A 10,640-nucleotide genomic window follows, 5' to 3' on the forward strand; every position below is an offset into this window, starting at 1 on the left:
AGAAGAAGGGGGGAGTTGTTTTAAGATTTGGTTTTATTTATTGTCCTCCTCTGATTGGATTGGTAATGAGTTAAATTCATTTTCACCAAGCTGAGTCTGTTTTGCCCATGACGGTAACTGTTAACTGTCTCTCCCTGTCCTTATCTTGAGCCACAAGCCTTTTGTTATATTTTCTCTCCCCTGGCCAGTTGAGAAAGGGGATAGAGCAGTTTTGGTGGGCATCTGGCATCCAGCCAGGATCAACTCACCACAGGTGATGAGGTCTCCCCTGAGCTTTTTTTTCTGGAGGCTGAAAAAACCCAGTTCTCTCAGCCTTTCCTCATATGACAGGCTTCCCAGTCCTTTGGTCATCTCTGTGACCCTTCTTTGGACCCTCTCCAGCCTGTCCACAAATTTTTTGCATAGCAGGATCAAAACTGAACATAGTATTTGAGATGTGGCCTGACATGAACTGAGTGGGATAATGACTTCTTTATCGCTGCTGGTGGTGCCCTTGCTGATGTCGCCCAGCATCCTGTTGGCTTTCTTTTCTGCAGCAGCACACTGTTCACTCATATTGAGCTTGTTGTCCACTAGGACCCTCAGGTCCCTCTCCACAGAGCTGCTTACCAGCTGGGTAGATCCCAGTCTGTGCTGCACTCCTGGATTATGTTTTCCCAGGTGCAAGACCTTACACTTACCCTTCTTGAACTTCATAACGTTCTTGATAGCCCATTCCACCAGCCTATCCAGGTCTTCCTGCAGGGTGGCTCTCCCTTCTGAAGTGTCTACTTCCTCACTCAGTGAGGTCTCTCAGTCTCCACAACTTCTCAAAGATTGTGGAGAGCTGCCTCACAACAATATCATCCAGCTCTCTTCACCCCCTTGGGCGGATAACGTCTGCGCCCATCAATTTATAGGGGTCAAGCTCCTGTAATAGTTCACATACCAACTCTCTTCTTTCACTGAGTTTGTGTTTGCATCTTCCCCAGGACTGAGGTATTCAGTGTTGTGCACTGGGACAGAAAGGTGGGTGCATGGGAAACCTCTCCTGCCCTGTGCTTGTGAATATCTCTCTGCATTGCTTGCCAGTTGGAGATGACTTCTGAGGCCCAATGCAGTCCACGCTGAGATCTGCAAGAGCCTCACTGGCTTCCTTCTGCCCATCATCCTAAGCCACTTCTGTGCTATTTTGTGGCATTGATGCTCAGCAGAGAAGATGTACCCAGATTGGTTGCTCTTTGCCTCTCTTTTCGGCTCTCAGCACCTGGGGGATCCCTTCCCCAAAAGATGCTCCCAAAAGGGGCTTATTGCAGGGTCCTCAGCTGTCCACTGTTAGGTTTGAAATCTGCAGCAGCGAAACAAACCGTGGAGGGGTGGCATGTGCATTCATTTGCGCTCATGGGAAGGGGGTGCAGGGGAGAATACAATGGGATGAGACTAACTATTTTTCTTACAGAGAAGAGCTGGACCAACTCAAAGTGCAATTAAAATGCTAACGGTGGCTTATGGAAAGAAGAATAATGAATAAATTAAACCTGATAAATATATCAGCCAGATAACAGGGCAATCTGTACCATCGGTAACCCAAACACTTGTTTGAGCTACTTCCTCCACCCACCTTCTCCCCTCTGATTCTCTCAGCACCTGCTATATTAAAAATACAATTACACACTGAAAAGTGATGGATTTAGACTCTGTCATTTTGTTGACGACCTTTAGATCTAAGACTGGCTCCCAAGTGAGCCCTGCCCCACAGGTCAGTAGTTAAGTCGCCCATTCTCTCCACCTCCTTTCATCACAGAGCCTTCAAAGAACAAAAGTCAGATCTGCCTTGCTGACACTACTTTAGCCATGGTCACTGCATATCATTCCCCAGCAGCAAAGAAATTTGTGGGAGCCAGTAAGATAGTGGAAGATAAATTACTAAATGGTTCATGAATCGTATCCCTCTGAAACACATTGCTCCTGCAGCTTCTGCTTCTTGCTCAGAGCAAGATGCTATGATGGATCTTAGTGTCCTAAACCAACTCTGTTTTACCATTTAATTTGGCTGGCTCAGAAATCCTGTGAGTCTTCCTCTGCTATGCTCATTGTACCCTCCTCCTCCCCCCTGGATTAGGCTCTGTACAACTAACAAGGCTGCTGAGCCCTTTCCTCACCACAGTCTTCCTCAACGTGGGCAACCACAGTCTGGCCATCACTAGAATTCATGCACAAGACTTCAGTGTCCTTGCAACATATTTATTTCCTTACCCAACCCCAGTATCCCACTTCAGTTACACTTGATGGCCACAAAGGAGATACTGAGAAAGCGGACATGATGAACAGCAGTCTGCACAGCAGGCTTGCTCCTGGTGACGTGGGTTACTTTTAAGGACAGCATATATTGCACCTCTCCTGGCATCAATTCTCTTAGGTTCTGTGATAGCTAAATAGTGGCACTTGTCTCCTAGCACCCAGCCTGTGAAGAAAGTAATCCTCATTTGTCAGCAACATGGAGAGTGGGATTGAGTGCACCCTCAGCAAGTCTGCTGATGACGCCAAGCTGTGTGGTTCAGCTGGAGGGAAGGGATGCCTCCAGAGGGACATTGACAGGTGGATGTACTGCATAGGACCTCCCAATTGCCAGGGAAAGGTTCTCCAAATCCTTCACTGTGACTGGGGCTCCCCAGCTGATACACAGATCTGGATGATTATAAGTATTTGAGCAACTGGAGATTTTTTTAATCTTTTTTAATCCCTATGCTTTCTCTTATGTAGTCATGATTAGGTGCATTACACTGTTTAACTCTGTACCTTGCTTATTCTTCCCTGTTTTAAACTAGAATAAAAGAAGTTTGTTTCTGGTGTTAAGTTGGTGTCTGTATACTTTTTGCTAACCCCGTCAATTGGCAAAACAGGCTGTTCAGCCTGGAGAAGAAAAGGCTCTGGGGAGACCTTACAGCCTTGCAGTTCCTGAAGGGGACGTACAGGGAGGCTGGGGAGGGACTTTTTACACTGGCAGGCAATGACAGACCAAGGGGCAATGGCTTTAAAGTGGAAGAGTAGACTTAGATTAGGTATGAGGAAGAAATTCTTTCCTGTGAGGGTGGTCAGACACTGGAACAGGTTGCCCAGAGAAGCTGTGGCTGCCCCCTCCCTGGAAGTGTTCAAGTGCAGGTTGGATAAGGCTTGGAGCAACCTGGTCTAGTGGGGGGTGTCCCTGCTGATGGCAGGGGAGTTGGAACTAGTTGCTCTTTAAGGCTCCTTCCAACCCAAACATTCTATGATTCTATGATTCTGTGATATGTCCTGAAATATGGAGCTATATGCTTCAGATGATCCTGGTGTAAATTTCAAGTAAAGGAATGTCTTACTGGGATTTCTGCATCACAAAGGCATGGGAGGACACCTCACACCAGCTGTGCAGGTTATGCGTGCCATGGGTTGGAGGGAGCCATGACTTTTTTAACTTTGCAGCATGCCTTTTTGTGCTTCTAGAAGATACCACCTTAGCTGGTCCTCCTTGAAATATTGACAGCCATATCCTCACAAAAAAAAAATTATAAAAGGAAAAAAGAGTGTTATTCACACAACTCTATTTAACACTGCTAGTTACAAGGAGACTTGGTAGGGGCCTTAAGGCTAGAGACATTTTTGTCCTTTATACTAAGGATTTGCCACTGCTGCAACATACGTGAGACATTTTCAGCCAGCGCCAAGTGACTTGGTATATCTGCATGCCACAGGTCCTATTGTCTCACAACACAGCACCATGTTAACATGACTGTACCGGTGCCCGCTTCCAGAGGAGGCATTGCCCCTTGATCCTGAGTGTACGAACTAATTTGGCATTACTTGCTGTAAAGTGGCATTACTTTGCTTGGTATAAATATGTATTTATTTATTTATATTTGGCATTACCTCTCTAAAGTGGCATTGCTTTGCTTGGTATAAATATATATTTTGAACCTCACATTTGCTGATTTCATTACTTTTATATATAGTCTCTTGAGACAATATCTTTTGCAGGCACATATTCTGCAGAAATATCCCTCTTGATGTATCATAGAGCAGTGTCAAGGCTGTGAGACACCCAGACAAGCATGAAACTGAAATTGGCCCTGTGCCCCAGTGATTTCCCATCTTTTCCTCACAACTTCTGCATCTGTCATCTTAGTGCTTCCTCTCCTTCTCCCAGCATCATATTTAACTGGAGATCAGGTTGTTCCCACCAGGTGTTAGCCAGAAAGAGCAGCTTTACATCCTAAGCTTCCTTCAAGTTTGGATGAGCTTTTATATCTGAACCTGGACTCCAGTCTGAATCTGTAGGTTGTGTCTGTCTGAACAGCTCCTGATCATGATAGACTCCAATCAGAGTTCAAATTAAATTTTTAGGGTGACATCTGCATTTTACAATGGAGTTGGTTAAAATCTTTTGAACTGTGAATATCTGGAAGTCAAATACAACAGTGTTGCACAAAGAAATTTAATTTACCTGTCATTTTCAAGAGCTGGTCAAAATCTTCTTAGCATGTAGACTGAAATGCAATTCAACCAAAAAGGGTAAGAAATCACAAAAACCAAAAAATTCCTGTAGTTCTTCATCATCTGATAAAGTTTTTTCTAACATCAAGAGTCTTGTGTAAATGCTGAGCAGTAGAATGATCCTTTACTGGAAATTACATTGTAATGTTTTTGGTATCATCTACAAAGTGGTATGCAAATGTAAAATGACATTTTAGAGAAGTTTAAAAAGACAAAGATTAGTTTCTTAAATAATTTATTTAGAATATATTAGATGTTAAATAACATCATATATCACAAAATGTGATCAGTTACACCGTAGTTTTTCATGATCATACAGATAAGAAATTCACAAAACAGGAGGAAAAGCCTGACCAAAAAAAGAAAAAAATCTTTGGTAGATAGATCTAGCCAAATACATGCTGAACGTGAGAGTAGGGAACTCCAAAATGGAAAGAAGAACAAAGAAAACGCTGATATGAACCGAAGCAGTAACAAGAAGGGAAGCTTTTTAGGACAGAAAATCTAAAAAGAATGTTATGTTGCAAAATTGCCAGGTTTTTCTTCCCCTTCCCTGGACAATAACTCTGCTTACAAGATGTTTTGGCTTGCCATGGTAATGTGTGTTTCCTAGGATAGTAAGTGGCTGATAGATAGACCAAATAGCACCACCACACCTCACCAATAAGTGCTCTGATTTATTTGGACTAATTTATCCTGCTGTAACTCCCAGCAAGTCAACAGAAAGCTGGGAGGAGGACTTGGCTCATTACCTTTGATGTGCGGTGCAGAAGAGGCTGTGACCCCATTCAGTTAAAGTGGGCAGAGACGGGGAGAAAACAGTACTGATTTCACGGACTGTGCAAAAGATTCTTAGTGCATTCCCACTCAGCTGCTCTCCAGTCCAGTCCTCAGCTGTGACAGCTCAGAAATGCAAGGATAAGCAAACTGAAGATTAGCAGTGTTCAGGAACAAAATTCAAATCACCATGAACCCTTTCAGTTTTGGGGTTTTTTTCTTTGTTTCTTTTAGCCAAAAAGTGTCCACCAGCACACCTGTACCCTACAACACCAGCCCTGGACAGGGTGAGCTGTGTTCCTGTCAGACCTTGGTCTTTGTTGATGCATAGGACAGCCCAATACATGCTTAGCAGGAGCCAGCCCTGGCTTCTTTGGTGCACCTGGTGGTTGATGAGGCTTTAAAAGGCAGCTCAGCTCATGCAGAAGGGCTGTACATATTACATGCACAAACCCTATCTCTGCTTCTTGAAGGCAGCTCATTGTCTCATGGATAAACAGAAACAGCCCAGGAACATGCCTTAGCACATGGGAGCTCCATTCTTCACCAGTAGTGAATAGTTGCCTTTTCTAAGTATTGATGTTTACCTTTGTTCAGATAGAAATCAAAAGGACCTGTGTCAGTGGGAGCAGGATTTGATCAGGAAGCAGTTCTGTTTAAACCTGGTGCCATTTTTTCTGTTGCTCTAGGCAGCTTTGTACCTTGCATGAGCAGTCTAGACCTTCACTGGCATAGGTTATAACTCAATCAGGAAATTAAATAGATTTGTGGGCAACAACCCACAATGGTCGTCTTCATGAAACCTCTTTTCACCTACAGCACAGTGGCTGTTGTTCTCTACAGGGAACTGACCCACTGAATCCAGTGGAAGACAATTACACCAATTTCTTTGTCCTCCATCAGCCATGTGGAATAGTGTCCAGATGGAGGGAACTCAGCTACGGCAGGTGAAAGCAGCGAGTTTAAAGGCAGTCAGCTGGGTACAGAGGCAGCATGCCCCTAGTCTTGTTCGTGGTCTTGGTACCCACCCTGGGTTCAGACGTCAACTCAACTTCACGCAGCCCAGCGTCACAGCACCAGGGTCTTACAGGTGACAGGACGGATGTGTGCAGCTCGGTTCTGCCTCCCGCAGCAGCAGCAAAAGCAGGGCTGGTTCAGGAACGCGATGCCCACGGCTCGTGGCCCGCAGCCCTGTGCCGAAGGCGCACCGCAGTGCACTGGTGGCACCTGCCCAAGCACCTTCTACCAGGCCCAGACATGCTCCAGCTGCTTCTGCACCCCAGTGCAGGAAGGGGCACTGCTCACTGGCATTTCCATGAAGGTTTTCACAGTGAATGACTGAGGCCTTTCTCCTGGGACCTCCCTCCCAAAATAAGACCTACCCCATTGCTTCAGCTGTTGAAGAACAAACACATTTAGCCACCAACCTGTTTAATGGGTTTTAAAGGCAGCTAGAGCATAGCTGACCAGCTTCCTTCACGTGCACACTGTCACTGCTACAGAGGAGGTTTACTCTGCCTATTGAACCCACTGAAACTCATCTATGACTATATCTTCTTTTATTTTAAATTGTCATTTTTGCACTAACTTAACATTTAATTTTGTTTAATAGTGTTTTGCTCTGACATTAGGGATCCCTCCAGTCTGATGGAGAAAGATGCTGCCAGGTTCAAGGCCTAGTGCTTGTATTTTCAAAAAAATAAAGAATCAAGCTGGAATTAAGATTCACAGGCTCGAGAGTGACTGCAATTAGCCCCTGGAACCTCTAGTGGAGAAGTGTGGCAAATGTCACATCTTTCAAAATCTTTCATTACAGAGGCCAGATGTTTGTCTTGGACAAATTCTGTGGTGCAGTCATTGTTCTTGAGCTCAGTAGTGTTTCCTAGACATAGCATGGGAGAATAATCTCTTTACCTGCCAGAAACACTGGATGAATTTCTATGGCCTGACTTATGGAAGAGATCAGGGCAGAAGGCCCTTCTGGCTTGGAATCTGCTGTGACAGCAGTGGGTCCTTCCAAGTTCCCAGGGGCTGCAAGTTCTCTGTCTGGTCTTCCAGGATGTTGGCTGACCAAGGATTTCCTTTCCTATTAAATAAAAATGTATACCAAATAAAACAGTAATAATTATAAATAAATAATCACAATAGATAGAGGAGCAACCCACAGATTCTGCAAAAACAGGGGGAATACGCGACTAACACCAAGACTGCGTGTCTCATTGTCTGCTAGGGAGATGATGTCTCTGACCAACACTCGACTATATTGCTGCTCATGCCAGGAGAGGAGACACCACAGTTTTCAATCAGAGTCAGCTCCTCCATGCTTTGCAAGCATGGTGCTTGCTGGAAGAACCCCAGGATGCTGCCCCGTGCTGCCACCGCCGTCTGCTGCAGGCCTGGCTCTCCCAGGACCTTGACAAGGAAGTTGATGTATCTCATAGCTAACCTTAGAGTCTCATTCTTGCTCAGTTTTTTATCTGGTGGGTGGGTGGGAATGAGTTTCCGCAGCTTGGCAAAGGCGCTGTTGACATTTTGCTGCCTCCATCGCTCTCTCGTATTGGTGAACATCTTCCTCGTCATTCTCAAGGCGCTGCAAAACGAAGGAGATGATGGTGAGTGAATGCTACACACCCCTGGCTTTCACGCAGGCGGCTGCTTTAGGGGCACTGTAACCTCTGGACCAGTGTCGAGCACATAGTGGTGGTGCTAGACGTTTCTAATTTTTGCCCTCTGCGGCTGATGCCCTTGTCCTGCATGTCCTGCACAGATTCATCCTAATCAAGTCATGTCCCCATCCATAGCCATGATCATAAGCATTGTGGCTGCAACCAGATGCCAGAGTCCAGTAAGGACTTCACAAAGGAGTAAATGGAGTTTAATTTCCTCATACAACTGTTTGGTGCTGCTATAAGCTCAACTTCTCCAAGTTCCAGAGAGTTCCCTTGCAGCAGAATTACCAATAGCCAATGCATTAGTCATCCCACTGCACTGAGTGAGGGACACCCAGGCACTTTTTGTGGGAGAAGATAGGCAGGCCCAGGGCAGAACACATCCATGGTTTCACACTCTCAGTTCACACCTTCTTGGGACCTGCTCCTAGCTGACCCAAGACTTGTGGCTGGAGCTAAGCCAGGTGGACCCCCACCATGGGCCTTCAATGAGCAAACAGCCAACCCCACAGACATGTGTGATTACAGTTATTCCAGGAGACTTCTCCAAGGAAGCAACAGTCTGGTTCCCTGTCCAGCCCACACTGACAGCTCACTGCTAGTGGTAGAGACTCTTCAGTCTGAACCATTCAGGCTTCTGCTTTAGCCTTTGAGAGCTGCCAAGGCTGAGCCATGAGTGCAGTGGCTGCAGGCTGCAGAGGGAATGTAGGTATTACCTGTCCACCCTGCCCCACAGAGCTGAGCAGCGAAGGGAACCCAGTGCCCAGAGCAGACCCAGCAATAGAAGAGCGCTGTGCAAGGGGTGCACAGTAATTTCTAATGACATTTACCAGAAAGGTCGCCAAAAGCTCTTCAGGTTGCCCTAACCCTGCTCCCACTGCCATCGGGAAGAGTCTTCCTTTCTCTCCCACAGCCCTTCAAGAGCTACTAATTTCTCCATTTCTGAAGCTGCGGTTTATGCCAATGGCATACAGACAGTTGGAGCACAGAAAAGCTATCCGCAGCCAAGACACTAAAGGATAAATGTTTACAGTTACTCACTTATGCATGTGAAAAACTCAGGTTTTTATATTCATTGCCAAACCTATCCTTACAGTAGTCCCACAGAGGACTGGGAAGCAGGGGGGATAGCACCCTTCACCCCCAGAAAAAGGAAACTTTGGGGTGACAGCCCAGCTCTGATCCCATGTCCATGTGAAGCAGCCTCATACTATGCAAGACACTTGGGGTTCACCAAAGTAGACGGTAATAGTCTGGGTGAATAAAGAAATCCCACTGTGACTCAGAGGTTAATTGGGGTGCCCTGGCAGGGAGACAAGATATGCATGAAACGGGGAAGTTCCCTCCCAGCCCCTTCAATTCCACATCACCAGGGAAACGCAGTTACAGCCTCATAAATTGTGTCAGAGCCCTGTTCAGAGACCCCGGTCAGAGATGCAGCTAATACAGATGCGTTCATGTATACTATATATGGCTACGTTCATCCCACCCATACCTCACAGGCTCCTCTCAGCCGCAGCCTTTACAGACCTAACACATTTCTGTTTTGGTAGAAGTCTGAAATTCCTGTCTGACCTAGTTGTCTGCTCTGCCTTTAGGGGACAAGAAAATTGTCTCATCAAAATGTCCTTGTTTCATGAGAGACTCATTTAAAAAACAAACCCTCATGTTTCAGGTTGCTGAGAGTTTTTAATATTTTTTGTAGACTTACGTTGAGACTCATTGCTTGATCCAAATGGGGATTGTGTCTGTCTTTTCTTTTTATTATTCTCCTACTCCATGTATTACTTTTGATCTGTGCTATGGGAACAAATCTGCTTGGTACTTTGCACCTACCTGAAACACCTAATATGTACCTCTTTGGCAAAAATGCTGCCACATCAGTAATATGGATTTTAAACTCTTGTCTTCCAGTGCTCCTCTGTACTGCAGCGTGCCCACTCCCCAAGGCAAAACTGTCACCTTCACAGTTTTAGTTCTCAAAGCAGCTGCTTGGATCACTGTGAAATTCAGAATGCCACCTGCTTCTCTGCCTCTCTCTCTTCCATTTTTGGTGTTGTTTTTTGGGTTTTTTAGCCAAACATATCCATGTACAAAGACAGTTGCTTTTTATAACATAGGGACACTTGTTTGGGCTTCCCTGTTTCTTCTGATGGGTTGTATTTTGCCAGGCCTTTGAGTCTCTGCACTGTAATTCTGGTATATGGGTCTGGGTTTGCTGTTTGCCTGTTTACATCTCAGCTACAAATACCAACAGTCTGCTCCTTCTTTGTCCCCTGCTGCAGACAGTCCCCAGAGCAGCACTCCAGGAACACAGGTTAGCATCCAGCCCTGGTGCTGTGAACACATTGTCTTGTCCTGTTAGCAGTATTATTGGTGGAAAAATAACCCCAGCCTACTCCTTCACCCCATGCTTTCTTTGTCTCTCTTCTCTTGCCTTTGGAAAGGACAATACTACACTTGTGGTCACAAGCCTTGTCAGCAAACAGATGCCTTTGTGAGACCAACTTCTGCTTTACACTTCAAAAACGTGTTTGTATTTCTGACATTTATTCAAGATCAGCAAACAACAGCTCCTCCCCTCCCCCAGTGCCTCCTCTTGCACTGATAGCTCTATGGAGAGTTTCATTTCAGGCGTAATCCACCTCCTTACATCTCTCCATCTTAAATTCCTCTCTTCTCTTT

General features: G+C 45.5%; 1 protein-coding gene across 1 annotated transcript; it reads right to left on the reverse strand.

The window, feature by feature from the left end:
* Window positions 1–7,512: 7,512 nt before the first annotated feature.
* On the reverse strand, window positions 7,513–7,866 carry TAL2 (TAL bHLH transcription factor 2). Its single transcript, XM_010176120.1, has one exon. The coding sequence runs from the start codon at window positions 7,864–7,866 to the stop codon at window positions 7,513–7,515; it is 354 nt and encodes a 117-aa protein (XP_010174422.1).
* Window positions 7,867–10,640: the final 2,774 nt, after the last annotated feature.

The sequence above is a fragment of the Antrostomus carolinensis genome, unplaced genomic scaffold (assembly GCF_000700745.2).
Source record: "Antrostomus carolinensis isolate BGI_N321 unplaced genomic scaffold, ASM70074v2 scaffold249, whole genome shotgun sequence".
Taxonomy (NCBI): domain Eukaryota; kingdom Metazoa; phylum Chordata; class Aves; order Caprimulgiformes; family Caprimulgidae; genus Antrostomus; species Antrostomus carolinensis.